Consider the following 16,278-nt stretch of genomic DNA (forward strand, 5'->3'; position numbering starts at 1 on the left):
TTCCACTTCTCACTGCTATGGTATGAAGATGCCACTTGTTTAGATTATGAGGACACACAGTCCTCTTTTATTGTCATTTAGTACTGCATACTTTAAGAAATGATACAATGTTTTTCCAGAATGATATCACAGAAACACATGACAAACTGACTTAAAAACTGACAAAAACCACATAATTATAACATATAGTTACAACAGTGCAAAGCAATACAGTACCGTAATTTGATAAGAACAGACCATGGGCATGGTAAAAGTCTCAAAGTCTCTCGAAAGGGCATCAGTCATTCCAGTGCTCAAGAAGCATCTGGACTATGGCAAAACATATGTCAGATTGCCGTTTATCGATCACATCATCCCTTCAGTACTAATCAACAAGTTCCAAAGCCTGGGCCTCTGTACCTCCCTCTAAAACTGGATCTTTGACTTATCAGGAAATCACAGTCAGTGCAGATAGGTAATAACATTTGCTTCTTGCTGACAATCAACACTGGTGCACCTTAAGGATGCATGCTTATCCCACTTCTCTACTCTCTCTATACTCAATACCGTGTGACAATTGTCATCCATAAATCAGCACTCGAAGGAAGTTGCGATCTGGACACTCAACCTGGCACGGATGGAAAGCGTACTCGGGAGTGGACCCGACTGGGTTCAAACCCAGGAACCTCCGTTCCAGAGTCTGGTGCCAATGTCATTGCGCCACCAGCCGGCCCTTTTTAGACACTCTTGAGTACTGTGCAAACGTTTTAGATGCATACGTATATATCTAGATTGCCTAAGAACTTTACACAGTTCTGCTGTAATTTTATGTATTGCACTGTGCTCCTGTCACAAAAATAAAGAAACCATGACCTCTCTGAGTGATGATAAACGTGATTCTGATATGGGTCTCTATTGTGGGCTGAGAGTGGGAAGGAGGCAGAGAGAGGGGAATCATGGTTGGGGAAAGGGGAAGGGAGAAGGAAGGAAGTGGGAAGTACCAAAGGGACATTCTGTAATGATCAATACACCATTTATTCGGAATCAAGTGACCTTGGCTGATGTCTCAGGACAAGGTGTGTCTGCACGCTCACCACCCCCTGCCCCTGGCACTCTTTCTCTGCCACCTGTCCCACATCCCTCTTTCAGCATTCCACCCTCGCCATTCCCAACACCCTTTGCCCTCTCAGATTTACACACTCTCTCTCCATGTTGACAAATACTGGAGCTAGCTATGTGTATGAGCCTAAGACTTTTGCACAGTACTGTAGATGGTGTTTGATAGTGTGCAGCCCACAGGAAATGAGTATAGACAGAATAGAGTAGTGGGCTAAGCACACCGCCTTGAGATGTGCCTGTTTTGATCATCAGCAAGCACAAGTGCTGTGTCCTTGTATTTGGAAAAGGCGTTACGCTTGGAAATAGGGGTAATTTGATAGCTCAAGTAGCTAAATTCTTGGATCAGATCTAAAATGTTTTCTGATTAATTCTTGGGGTTGGCTGTCACTCACGTTGACCTGTTTCAATGTTACCAAGCTGTTAGCTTGAATCCTGAGCAGCAGTCAAATGTTCCATTTGAGGTGTAGATTGTCACACTTAACTTTCACTTTCAGAAAGCAGACCAAAGGTAAAATGCTATAGAAAACATACAGGGAAATAAAAGAGAAGTTATATATTTTAAATTATCAAAGTGTGATTTAAATAGTCTGCACAATGCAGCCAAAATGTTAACAGGGCAGAAAGCTAGCCATCTATTAACAATAATGTTACTGATTAAACAAAGTCAAATTTGAAAAGGCTGCATGTTTACATAACCCCGGACCAATGTACAGAAATCGTTGGATGTTCAAAATTCAAAGTACATGTATTATCAAAGTACATACGTCGCCATATACTCCCCTGAGATTTATATTCTTGTGGGCATTCACAGTAAATGCAAAGAAACACAACAGAATTAATGAAAAACTGTACATAGCAAAGACACACAATGTGCAAAAGACAACAAACTGTCCAAATACAAAAAGAAAGAAAACAATAATAATAACAACAACAAATAAATAAATATATAAGCAAAAAATATTGAGAAAATGAGTTTTTGATTTCTTTAAAGTGAGTCTGTTGTTTATGAAATCAGTCCAGTTTTGGGGTAAATTAAGTCATCCCTTCTTTTTCAAGATTCGGATGGTTGAGGTGAATTAACTTTTCCTGAACCTGGTGGTAGCGTGGATCCCGAGGTTCCTGTACCTTCTTCCTGATGGCAGCAGCCAGAGGAGAGCGTGTCCTGGGTGGTGGGGGTCCCCGATGATGGATGCTGCTTTCCTGCAACAGCGTTTTATGTAGATGTGCTCAGTGGTGGGGTGGGCTTCACCCGTGATGGACTAGGCTGCATCCCCTACTTTTCCTCAGCTTTTCTGTTCTTGGGCAATGAGTGTCTCCGTATCAGCCGCGATGCAGCCAGTCACGATACTCTCCACTGCAGATCTATAGAAGTTTGTCAATGTTTTAGATGGCATGCTGAATCTTTGCAAAATTTTAAGAAAGTAAAGGGGCTGCGGTGCTTTATTTGCAATGACAGTTACGTATCGAACCCAGAACAGATCCTCTGAAATGATAATGCTGAGGAATTTAAAGTTACTGACCCTCTCCACCTCTGATCCCTGATGAGGACTGCCTCATGGGCCTCTGGTTTCCCCCTCCTGTAGTCCATAATCAGTTCCTTGGTTTTGCTGGCATATGAGAGGTTGTTTTGGCTCCACTCAGCCAGTTTTTCAATCTCCCTTCTATATGCTGATTTGTCACCACCTTTGATCCAGCCAATGACATTGGTGTTGTCAGCAAACTGAAATATTGCACTCACAGTCATAAATATAAAGTGAATAGAGCAGAGCAGGGGGTTAAAGCACACAGACTTGTGGTCACTTGTGCAGATGGTGTTTGTGGAAGAGATTCGTTGCCAACCCAGAATGACTGCGGTCTGCAAGTGAGGAAATTAGACAATAGACAATAGGTGCAGGCGTAAGCCATTCGGCCCTTCAAGCCAGCACCGCCATTCACTGTGATCATGGCTGATCATCCACAATCAGTACCCTGTTCCTGCCTTCTCCCCATATCCCTTCACTCCGCTATCATTAAGAGCTCTACCTAACTCTTTCTTGAAAGAATCCAGAGAATTGGCCTCCACTGCCTTCTGAGGCAGAGCATTCTACAGATCCACAACCCTCTGTGTGAAAAAATTTTCTTCAACTCCGTTCTAAATGGTCTACCACTTATTCTTAAACTGTGGCCTCTGGTTCTGGACTTCCTCAACATCGGGAACATGTTTTCTGCCTCTAAGGTGCCCAATACATTAATAATATTATATATTTTAATCAGATCCCCTCTCATCCTTCTAAATTCCAGTGTATACAAGCCCAGTCGCTCCAATCTTTCAACATATGACATTCCCGCCATCCCTAGAATTAACCTAGTGAACCTACGCTGCACTCCCTCCATAGCAAGAATGTCCTTCCTCAAATTTGGAGACCAAAACTGCACACAATACTCCAGGTGGGGTCTCACCAGGGCCTTGTGCAACTGCAGTAGGACCTCTTTGCTCCTATACTCAACTCCCCTTGTTATGAAGGCCAACATGCCATTAGCTTTCTTCACTGCCTGCTGTACCTGTTGTGACGCCAAATCAAACTATCAGACGATTGATGCTAATAAGAGAGATAAGAGAGACAATGGAGAAACATTCAAAATGCTAATAAGAGAGGAGAGAGGGATTAACAGAAAAGAAACACAAATCAGAATATTGACAGACTGGTTGCTTTGAACCTGAACTGTTTGAAGTTTGATGGACAGGTGATACCCCAGCAGGGGGATAAAAACAGCAGGTTCGCTAAGGCACGGGACACCATGAGACCATGAGACAACGAGACCCTGGAAAGAGTGGTGTGCCCCCATAAGTGGTGGGAGTTTGGAGGTCCATTTCGCGGGAACCGACCATAGGATCACAGGGTGTAAAGGTACGATCGGTGGGAATCTGGTGTGTGTGTCCACCCTTGCCTGGGTGCCGGGTTCACCGCGGAAGAACGATCGTATCTGGTATGGAGGGGTCACAGTTGGTGACCACAGTGGTGGGATAGAAGACATCAAAAAGGGTCTGCCTGAAACCAACTGCAAAGACATTAAAGGTCTGCCTGAACCAAATTGCATCCCCCCCCCCAACAGTACAACAGCGATTACTGCGAACTGCACTAAACTGAACTGAACTCTGCATCACTTAAGACTGATCATTTTACCCCTAGACTGCGATAGAGCTTGGTTGATTCCTATTACCCTAGTTCTGTGTATATGTGTGTATTATCATTGCTAACCTGTCACATTTATACCCTTACGATTAGAGTACTGTATTACTTAGTTCTTTAATAAAATTTTATTAGTTCCTAGTAATCCAGACTCCAACGTGTGTTCCATTTCTGCTGGTTTGGCAACCCAGTTACGGGGTACGTAACACTGTATGCTTACTTACAGTGACTGATGAACAAGGACACCCAGATCTCGTTTTACTTCCCCTTTTCCTAACTTGACACCATTCAGATAGTAATCTGCCTTCACGTTCTTGGCACCAAAGTGAATAACCTCACATTTACCCACATTAAACTGCATCTGCCATGCACCTGCCCACTCACCCAACCTGTCCAAGTCTCCCTGTATTCTCATAACGTCCTCCTCACATTTCACACTGTCACCCAGCTTTGTGTCATCTGCAAATTTGCTAATGTTACTTTTAATCCCTTCATCTAAATCATTAATGTATATTGTAAATAGCTGCGGTCCCAGCACCGAGCCTTGCGGTACCCCACTAGTCACTGCCTGCCATTCTGAAAAGAACCCGTTAATCCCTACTCTTTGTTTCCTGTCTGCCAACCAATTTTCTATCCATGTCAGTACCCTACCTCCAATACCATGTGTTCTAATTTTGCCCACTAAACTCCTATGTGGGACCTTATCAAAGGCTTTCTGAAAGTCCAGGTACACTACATCCACTGACTTTCCCATGTCCATTTTCATAATTATATCCTCAAAAAATTCCAGAAGATTAGTCAAGCATGATTTCCCCTTCATAAATCCATGCTGACTCAGACCTATCCTGCTACTGCTATCCAAATATGCCGCTATTTCATCTTTTATAATTGACTCCAGCATCTTCCCACCACTGATGTCAGACTAACTGGTCTACAATTGCCTGTTTTCTCTCTCGCTCCTTTCTTAAAAAGTGGGATAACATTAGCTACCCTCCAATCTGCAGGAACTGATCCTGAATCTATAGAACATTGGAAAATGATTACCAATGAGTCCACAATTTCTAGAGCCACCTCCTTAAGTATCCTGGGATGCAGACCATCAGGCCCTAGGATTTATCAGCCTTCAGTCCCATCAGTCTATCCAACACCATTTTCTGCCTAATGCAAATTTCCTTCAGTTCTTCTGTTACCCTAGGTCCTCTGGCCACTATTACATCTGGGAGATTGTTTGCGTCTTCCCTAGTGAAGACAGATCCAAAGTATCTGTTCAACTCATCTGCCATTTCCTTGTTCCCCATAATAATTTCACCCGTTTCTGTCTTTAAGGGCCCAAATTTGGTCTTAACTAATTTTTTTCTCTTCACATACCTAAAGAAGCTTTTACTCTCCTCCTTTATATGCCTGGCTAGCTTACCTTTGTACCTCATCTCCCCACCCCACCGTATTGCCTTTTTAGCTTTCTTCTGTTGCTCCTTAAAAGTCTCCCAATCCTCTGGCTTCCTGCTCATCCTTGCTATGTTATACTTCCTCTCTTTTATTTTTATACTGTCCTTGACTTCCCTTGTCATCCACGGTCGCTCCTTCCTCCCCTTAGAACCTTGCTTCCTCTTTGGAATGAACTGATCCTGCACCTTCTGTAATATTCCCAGAAATACCTGCTATTGTTGTTTCACTGTCATCCCTGCTAGGGTATCTTTCCAGTCAACCTTGGCCAGCTCCTCCCTAATGGGTCCATAGTTCCCTTTGTTCAACTGTAATACTGACATTTCCGATCTTCTCTTCTCCCTCTCAAATTGTAGATTAAAACTTATCATATTATGGTCACTACCTCCTAATGGCTCCTTTACCTCGAGTTCCCTTATCAAATCTGGCTCATTACACAACACTAAATCTAGAATTGCCTTCTCCCTGGTAGGCTCTAATACAAGCTGCTCTAAGAATCCATCTCCCTTTCTTGGGGTCCAGTACCAACCTGATTTTCCCAGTCTACCTGTATGTTGAAATCCCCCATAACAACTGTAGAATTACCTTTGTGACATGCCAATTTTAACTCTTGATTTAACTTGCACCCTATATCCAGGCTACTGTTTGGGGGCCTGTAGATAACTCCCATTAGTGTCTTTTTGCCCTTACAGTTTCTCAGTTCTATCCATACTGACTCTACGTCTCCTGATTCCATGTCCCCCCTTGCAAGTGACTGAATTTCATTCCTCACCAACAGAGCCACCCCACCCCCTCTACCAACCTGTCTGTCCTTTCGATAGGATGTTAACCCTGAATATTCATTTCCCAGCCCTAGTCCTCTTGCAGCCATGTCTCTGTTATTCCCACAACATCATACTTGCCAATTTCCAACTGAGCCTCAAGCTCATCCACCTTATTTCTTATACTCCGTGCATTCATATATAATACTTTTAATCCATTTAAAGTACTACTTTTACTCCCCTCACCTTTCACATCGATTCCTATTGCACTTGGCCATACTCTCCGATCCCTTCCTGAGCTTTCTGCCCCGTCATTTCTGTTGTCTTTCTTAACTTTCCTTATTCTCTCTTTCCCTTTAACTCCATCCTTATATTTCCAGTTCATCCCCTCCCCCCACTACTTAGTTTAAACACACCCGTATAGCAGTGGCAAACCTGCCTGCCAAAATGCTGGTCCCCCATCTGTTAAGATGCAACCCGTCCCTTCTGTACAATTCATCCTTACCCCAAAACAGATCCTAGTGGTCCAAGAATCTAAACCCCTGCCTCCCACACCAGCTCCTCAGCCACACATTCAGATCCCCTATCTCCCTGTTTCTGCTCTCACCAGCACAAGGAACTGGAAGCAAACCAGAGATAACCGCCCTGGAGGTCCTGCTTTTCAGCCTTCTTCCGAGTTCTCTGAAGTCACGCTGCAGAATTTCTTTCCTCCTCTTCCCAATGTACTTTGTGCCGACATGCACCACCACTTCCGGCTGTTCACCTTCACTCATGCCTGCAATCGGTCTGTGACGTCCTGGATCCTGGCACCAGGGAGGCAACACACCATCCTTAAATCCTGCCTGTTGCTACAGAAACCCCTTTCCGTACCTCTCACTATTAGGTATCCGGTTTCACAAGGAGATACTGAGGCCTGGGTCTTGGAGCCTATTGATTAGTTTTGAGGGGATAATAGTGTTGAGTGCTGAGTTGTAGTCAATGAAGAGCATCCTGATTTATGCATCTTCACTCTCCAGAAGTTCCAGGGTAGAATGAAGAACCAGTGAAATGGCATATGCTGGTGACCTGTTGTGATTGTTGACAAATCAGAGTGGGTCCCAGTCATGCCTCAGGCAGGAGTTGATATGTTTCGTCATCACCCTCTCAAGATACTTCATCACGGTGGATGTAAGTGCTACTGGACAATAGTCACTGAGGCAGATTACCGTGTTCTTCTGGGTAAAATTGAAGCCTGCTTAAAGCAGATGGATACTACACACTGCCAAAGCAAGAGATTAAAGATATCAGTGAACACTCCAGCCAGTTGATTAGAACAGGTCTACAGTACTCGGCCAGCTTCCCCATCTCCATGCTTTCCATGGGTTCACCCTTCTGAAGGTTGCCTGAGAGACTCAAATCATAGGGTTGTTGGGGGCTGTGGGAGCTTTTGAAGCTGCCTTCATGTTCTGTCGTCAAAGCAAACATAAAATGAGCTCATCTAGGAGCGAAACCTTGTTTTCACATATATGGCTTGGTTTTATCTTATGGGAGGTGTTAACATTCAAGCCCTGCCTCAGCTGTTAAGCATCCTTCTTTAATTCAAGATTGGTCTGGAGTTGCCACTTTGCAGGTGAGATGGCTTTCCAGAGGTCATACCTGTATTTTACTCGGTCGCCAGATCTGAACGCCACTGCTTTGGCCCTCAGTCGATAGCGGATCACTCATCCATGATGGACTTTATAAAGTCCGTGACAACCATGGCGTATCCGTTCAGGTCCTCTAATGAGTCCTTGAACATTAGAGGGCCAGAGGATGTCACTATATAACTAAGATAAGCCATGCTAAATGCAAGATTTAATCTATGACTTGTTTCTTAATCAAACTGACAACATTCTTTTACCTCTATTTGTTTTTTTAATTTATATTCTCAGTGTATTGAATATGTCGTAAAACAGAAATGAACTCGAGAGTTTGAATCTAAAGTGATGATAGCTGGCAAGTAGATGTAATTCTAAGTACATTATCCCACATGAAAGATGGCCATAATTATAGCTTTTCAAATACTTTTGAATTGCTCAATCTGAGGACAGATCATACGCAAAATTTCAATAGCTGGAAAACTACAGCTATCACAAAACTTATCTTCCACTGTATTTCTCGCATATCACTTAGATTCACCAGTCAGGCACATGCAGAGAAAAGGAGCTGTCATGATGTATTAGTACATCTCTTTCACATTTAATATTCCATTCAGTTATCACAGAATCAAGATACCTTCAGCTCGTGGAATTTCAACCCACCCGCTGTGATTGAAAGCAGGATGGTGGGTAAGTGAAAAATGAAGCACTAGAAGAACTTAGTGGATCAAGCAAGCAAACACACAGAGACGCTGCATGGGAGATCCAAAGTGTGAGAAGACGTAGCTCACTCAGGTTTGCCAATTGATCACATAAGGCATTGACTCAGGGTAGTTTGGTGTGTTGAACAGCGGCCAATCAGAGATCAGGATTGATAGGCAAGAACAAATGAAAATAAGGCAGGAGCAGGTGGAATGGGCCATTGTTGGAGTGGACAGTGCTGGAGTGGGGATCTTGAGACTTTACCTACTCGAGGCTTCAGCAAGAATAGACAATAGGTGCAGGAGTAGGCCATTCGGCCCTTCGAGTCACCACCGCCATTCACTGTGATCATGGCTGATCATCCACAATCAGTATCCAGTTCCTGCCTTATCCTCATAACCTTTGATTCCACTATATTTAAGAGCTCTATCCATCTCTTTCTTGAAAGCACCCAAAGAATTGGCCTCCACTGTCTTCTGGGGCAGAGCATTCCATATATCCACCACTCTCTGGGTGAAAAAGTTTTTCCTCAACTCCGTTCTAAATGGCCTACCCCTTATTCTTAAACTGTGGCCTCTGGTTCTGGACTCACCCATCAGCAGGAACATGCTTTCTGCCTCCAGCATGTCCAATCCCTTAATAATCTTACATGTTTCAATCAGATCCCCTCTCATCCTTCTAAATTCCAGTGTATATAAGTGTGGTCCCAGCACTGAACCCTGCGGTACCCCACTGGTCACCGCCTGCCATTCCGAAAGGGACCCAAGAAGAGGCTTGAAAGCTGTGGGTAGATTTTTCCCCACAGCTTATTTATTGTTTTTTTTTAATTTGCTCAGTTAGAACAGTATGGATTCCAGGCAGGTTAGTTGAATGCTCCTCTTGTGGGATGTGGGAAGGCAGGGAGACCTCCAGTGTCTCTGACAACTACAACTGCGAGAAGTGTACCCAGTTGCAGCTTCTAACACTCCGTGTTAAGGAATTGGAGCTGGAACTGGATGAACTCCAGGTCATTTGGGAGGCGCAGGGTGGGGAGGGCGGTGGTGGTGATAGATAGGACATAGAGTCACCCAAGGTGCAGGACACAGGAAACTGGGTGACAGTCAGGAAGGGGACATAGGTTAAACAGCCAGTGCAGAGCCCCCCTGCGGCCATCCCTCTCAACAACAGGTACCACTTTGGATACTGATGACCTGGCAGAGAGAAGTCACAGTGGTCAGGTTTCTGGCACTGAGGCTGGCTCTGTGACTCTGAAGGGAAGGGGGAGAAGAGACAAGCTGTGGTGATAGGGGATTCATTAATCAAGGGAACAGAAAGAAGGTTCTGTGGAGGGAACAAGATTCCCGGATGATATATTGCCTTCTGGGTGCTTGAGTCCAGGACATCCCATATCAAATCTTCAGCATTCTTCAGTGGGAGGATGAATAGCCAGTGGTCGTGGTCCACTGGTTGTGGTCTCTTAGTCGGGACAGACTGGAGAACTTGTCTAGTGAGGCATTATGGGTGGAACTGAGGAATATGAAAGGTATGACCACATTACTAGGGCTATATTACAGACCACCCACCAGCCCAAGGGATTTAGAGGAACAAATTTGTAGGGAAATTGTATACTGTTGCTAGAAACATAAGATTGTTATAGTAGGTGATTTTAACTTTCCACATACTGTATTGACTGGGACTCCTATACTGTAAAAGGACTAGATGGGATAGTTTGTCGGTGGTGTGGAACCTGAGGCTCCAGTACCCTTTCCTGATGGCACAGTGAGAAAAGAGCATGGCCTGGATGGCGGGCGTCCTTGATGAGGGATGTTGCTTTCCTGCAACAGCACTCCTTACAGATGTGCTCAATGGAGGTGAGGGCTTTAGTCCAAAGTGATGGACTGGGCTGTATCCACTACTTTTTGCAGGCTTTTCCATTCAAGGATGCTGGTGTTTCCATACCGGGCCATGATGCAAACAGTCAATATACTCTCCACTGAGCATCTATAAAAGTTTGTCAAAGTTTTAGATGACATGCTGAACCTTCACAAACTTCGAAGAAAGTGGTGACGCTGCCATGCCTTCTTTGTAATCGTCCTCACCCAGGACAGATCCTCTGAAATGACAATGCCGAAGAGTTTAAAGTTGCTGACCCTCTCACCTCTGATCCCCTGATGAAGACCGGCACATGGGTGGCCGGTTTCCTCCTCCTGTAGTCAATAATCAGCTCCTTGGTTTGCTGGCATTGAGAGAGGGGTTGTTGTTGATTAACATTTCAGTGCTGCTGGGGGAGATGAAATGGAAAAGCTCCTTCATTTACTGGTTAGTTCAATTGCAGTGAGAAGTGCTATGGGAAGCACAGTCTGTATTGAAGAGTCTACTAATGCTCCCTTTGGCATGCCAAAGGGAAGGTATGTTCCAAATCGCAAACACGAAGAAACCTGCAGATGCTGGAAATTCAAGCAACACACACAAAATGCTGGTGGAACACAACAGGCCAGGCAGCATCTACAGGAAGAGGTACAGTCGACATTTCGAGCTGAGACCCTTCGTCAGGACTAACTGAAAGAAGAGATAGTAAGAGATTTGAAAGTGGGAGGGGGAGGGGGAGATCCAAAATGATAGGAGAAGACAGGAGAGGGAAGGATGGAGCCAAGAGCTGGACAGGTGATTGCAAAAGGGATACAAGGCTGGAGAAGGGAGAGGATCATGGGGTGGGAGGCCTAGGGAGAAAGAAAGGGGGAGGGGAGCCCAGAGGAAGATGGAGAGCAGGCAAGGAGTAATTGTGAGAGGGACAGATGAGAAAAAAGAGGGAAAAAGGGAATAACAAATAAATAAATAAATAAAGGGTGGGGTAAGAAGAGGAGGAGGGGCATTGACAGAAGTTAGAGAAGTCAATGTTCATGCCATCAGGTTGGAGGCTACCCAGACGGAATATAAGGTGTTATTCCTCCAACCTGAATGTGGCTTCATCTTGACAGTAGAGGAGGCCGTGGATAGACCTATCAGAATGGGAATGGGACGTGAAATTAAAATGCATGACCACTGGGAGATCCTGCTTTCTCTGGCGGACAGAGCATAGGTGTTCAGGAAAACGGTCTCCCAGTCTGCGTCGGGTCTCGTCAATATATAGAAGGCCTCACCGGGAGCACCGGACACAGTATGTCACCCCAGCCAACTCGCAGGTGAAGTGTCACCTCACCTGGAAGGACTGTCTGGGGCCCTGAATGGTGGTGAGGGAGGAAGGGCCCTGAATGGTGGTTCCAAATGCTTCATTAGGAGCTGTTAGATGTTTGGAACAATGAGTCATTGGATGTGGAAACTGTTGGGATGGAGAGTGTGGAGAACTTTATCATTGCTCCGGTTGGGTGGGGAGGGAATGAAGATGTGCGAGAAAGATGCGGTTGCATTTGAGAGCTTGCGGGGGGGGGGGGGGTGCTAAAAGAAGCGTTGGGAAGCACTGTGGTAATGTTTGACCCCGGGAGACCAGAGTCCATTGCAAATCGACTAACACATTTAGTGACGACATGACCTCCATCAAATATTGGTTAGTTCGCGAGACTCCCCTTGTTTGAATTAATTCAAAGAGGAGAGGTCTCAAAGTCCTTGTTTGCTTTGGCGATACACGTTGGCAGGATGTGGCTGAGGAGCAGAGCGAGGGGTCTGAGCTGCCGTGTGTTGTCAGAGCTGAGCCGAGCTGCAAGCGGGGAGCCGGGACAGAGCATGCAGGGCAACCAGGAGCTGGCGCGGGTCTACCTGACCCGGCGCATCCCACACAAAGCCTTGCAGCTGCTCCGGGACTCGGGCATGTAAGTAAGGAATAGCTGGGGAAAGAGTCATGTGTCGAGCAGTATCAGTGTCTTCCTGCCTGTCACATTGCAAAACGAACTTTGTACCGGGGGGTGTTTAATCGGTTGGGCAGTGCATGGAGGACACTCTTTCAATAACACGGAGAGAAATTGATCCCGGCTTGAAGTTCTGCAATTTCAACCCGTTGAAGAAAATTCGTTAGACTTCTGTGTATTTTTCCGTTCTGACATTTACTGTATCTCCCAGAATCTCCGCTTTCCCCGGGCTTGTCTTTTGCTCAATGTTCCAGATGCTGAACCTCTAGTCGAGCTAAGCGTACATAAAGTGAGCGCCGCTTCAGTAAAGAAAAGTAACAAACGTTGGAAACGATTAGTGAGCAAAGGTGTGGAAAAGAATAATGATGATTATCGCTGAAGACTCTCCCAGTACTTCATTCATCTGATCACCTGCAAATTTGAGCGGAATGCTGACGGAGCGAAGAGATCTTACCCCAGCATTGCCCCCCACCCTCCCCCCCAACACATATGTACATACAAACAGGCATAAATATTTGCCTTCTTGGCAGGGATCTGTGTTAATTGACCTCTGTTAATACCTGAGCCATGCAGAACAAGGTATTATGCAACTGATGAATGCACTGCTCTTGTACGTGGGGGAAAATTAACTTCTTAAGGTGCCCTGCCAGGGATCCTTGCTGGAAGGAAGCACTTCTGATTTTGCCATGAAGACGGATTGAGATAGTCTTTGGGAATCATTTAAAATTGTGGATGCTGGAACTCCGATGAAGGGTCTCCAAACTCTATCTTTCCCTGAGTGCTCAGAGCATCTCCTGGTTTTGTTGGAACTTGCCTTTGATATTTCATGCTCATGTAGGAAGAAAGGTCAGTAGGGCAGATATCAAAAACTAGTCAGAGCAGCTGGGCTTCTGTGAGGAGAGCCAATACCTTCAGGGATGAAGGAGAATCACAAATCTATAGTATAAAGAAAAGCAGTAATTGTTGAGTTTCAATTACCCTGTAAAGTGTCTGGGGAATGGGAGAAGTCTTCTTGGTTACTTTGTAAGTCTGCACTTGATTTATTCTATCTAAATAGTTTAACATTCATCTACTTTCAAAGATGATGGGCAAAAAAGAGCAAGTAAGCTCCAATAATTTATTTGAACTATAATTTTAAAATAATATAATATAGAATTGATTAGCGCTCCCAAACATATTGTTGAGAGGCAAATATTGAATGCTGTCTTCTATTAATGTGTACTGAAGATGGCAGAAGTACATCAGCACTGATCTGTGGATTTGTTAATTCACAATACTATACAATATATTAAGGGCAGATCCAAATAATACCTTCAAAATGTTTCAACGTATTAGAGATGCTTTGGTGTGGTTCTGATTGATATGAGAATGTAGAACGTGGAGCTAGGTGGGACTTTGAAGGCAAAGGTAATCAATTCCATGCAAAGGATAACATTGTCAAATTGCTCCTTAAAAATAAACATCAATTAGCCTTTAATTTTGTTGCTAGACAGTATTACTGTATGTGGAGCTGTCATTTATACAATAGTTTGTGGATGAGTAGAGAGCTGTGTATGGCTCAGTCTCATTATATTTCCTACAGAAAGGAGCTCTCTGTTAGCTCAAGTTACGATGTTGTGATTATAAGACATGAGATATGTTTCAAAGATCTTAATCATTCCCTCCCTCAAGGTATGTGTTACAATCAGTAGAAACCCTGCTTACAAGTAATGAAGTCTTGGGGAAACAAAGTACCATGAGAATTCCCAGCATGTGTTTAAAAAATCAGAACTTTGGTTCATTAAAAGGCAGTATCTAATGTGACTCATTCACCTTCAATATGGCATATGTTGGCTTCAGCAACAAATCAGATTTTGACCACTTGTGCAGTAGAGGGTACAAGGTAATTGCCAAAATGTTAGAAACTCTGATTTTGCAACTGTGTAATTTTTTAAAACATGAACTTACTCCCAAATTTTGTTAGTTGAATAGGAGAAACTTAAAAGAATGCACTCGTCCCTTCTTAATTTTTTTCCCTAATCTTTATCCACTTATTATCATTATGTGCTATGTCGTATGACAGGGTTTGCATTGCATTCTGGGTGGTGTCTTTAAAAATAGGTGACCCAAACCGATATCAATACTCTTCAGAGATTGGCTGCCTGGTGTCAGGACTTGTGATGTGCACCAGCTGCTCATACGACCATCCACCATCTGCTCCCAAGGCTTCACATGACCCTGACCTCGGGGGGGGGGGTGCGTGCAGGTGATACACTTTGATCATAGGTGGCCTGCTGGCTAGCAGAGGGAAGGAGAGCCTCACGCCTCCTTCGGTAAGACGTATCTCCACCCTCCACCCACCCTTAGCCACTAGATGACTAAAACCCAATTTCCTCAATTAAATGCATCACCAAAAAAGTGCAAGAGATAAATTATTTTGTGGTGCAGTGGTCATTGCTACATTAGCTGCTGTAAAAAGTTCTTGGTGTCTTCTTAAGTTTTTACTTTAAAATAGTGCAAGAACTTAGTTGCGTTTCACAATTGCAAAGTATTCAACTGATCACCTAGTAGTGATAACACGTTGCTTTAATTTCAGTTTTAAAACAGATGTAATTATTTGCTTTTACTTTTAAAGTTATAAGGGATCAAGAAACCCTGGGAGCCATGTAGAACTTGAAGTTGGGGGAGGGAAGAGTGGGATTGGAGAGTGTATGTTGGTGAACTGTGCTGTTTGGTTTGTAACTTGATTGACTGTTTCTTCATTGTTCTTTTTTTAATTAGTGAGGAATGCAAATTGTAGGATTGAGATGGAGTGAAAAGATATGGAAGAAAGTGATTAAATTGGGCAGTTAGTTTTAATACTGTATGAAGAAGCCAGCACTGAGGAGATTAAGAGTGAAGCGAATAGTTGTGTTCTGAGAATAAGTAGATTAGATTAGGAAACAATGTGAGTGGCATTTTCAATACAGCAGAGAGGGCATACAAGAGGTATGTTTAGAGATGGGTTTAGACTTTGTTCTTTATGAAATGTAAATAATTACTACAAAACAGTCACCAACCACAGATTAAAAAATAGGCAATGATAAGATAATCAAGATCCCAAAACATCTTAGCTGAAGGCCATCACAAAATCCTTCATGCTGTGCAAATGAATTTTAATCCAAACCATTCCCTCTTTGTTATCTCTAAACACTTATCAAGCCTTCCATGAGCAGCTGTTTACAGATTTGAACCTCCCCCCCATCAACGTAGTAAACCGATATTGTAATCTCAAATCTAAGTTCGCTATCTGATTCAATTGCACCAGTACAGAAAATTATGGAAAACAATTGCATAGCCTTCACTATTCGAAGTCTCAAGAGGAGATTTCCCCAAATGTAACACAATATCAGAGAGTCCTGTTGAAAAGATCCTTCATTTAATTTACATCATTCTCTCAGTGCCGTCCTGAAAATCCTGCCTACATTATATGCTCTCTCTCTCCTTTTTCTCCCTCTGTCCCTCTGACTATACCCCAGTAATACATCCCTTATCATTAGATAGTGTTCATCCTCTGGGTTTTCCCCCCTCCCCCTTTTCCTTCTCCCTGGGCCTCCTGTCCCATGATCCTCTCATATCCCTTTTGCCAATCACCTGTCCAGCTCTTGGCTCCATCCCTCCCCCTCCTGTCTGGATCTCCCCCTCCCCC

General features: G+C 44.0%; 1 protein-coding gene across 4 annotated transcripts in view; it reads left to right on the forward strand.

Annotated features, from left to right (window-relative positions):
* Nucleotides 1-11,227: 11,227 nt before the first annotated feature.
* LOC140211734 (glyoxylate reductase/hydroxypyruvate reductase-like) overlaps nucleotides 11,228-16,278 on the forward strand; it is a 38,334-nt gene continuing 33,283 nt past the window's right edge. For 2 of the 4 annotated variants that reach the window (XM_072281853.1, XM_072281856.1), the window contains exon 1: nucleotides 12,374-12,575. In XM_072281853.1, the coding sequence (XP_072137954.1) occupies nucleotides 12,403-12,575 (173 nt within the window). In that variant the 5' untranslated portion in view covers nucleotides 12,374-12,402. Of the gene's footprint in view, nucleotides 11,287-12,373; nucleotides 12,576-13,342; nucleotides 13,458-16,278 lie in introns of those variants that run through there. The other 2 variants (XM_072281855.1, XM_072281854.1) reach the window with 2 other exon arrangements.

This window comes from Mobula birostris, chromosome 17 (assembly GCF_030028105.1).
Source record: "Mobula birostris isolate sMobBir1 chromosome 17, sMobBir1.hap1, whole genome shotgun sequence".
Taxonomy (NCBI): Eukaryota; Metazoa; Chordata; class Chondrichthyes; order Myliobatiformes; family Myliobatidae; genus Mobula; species Mobula birostris.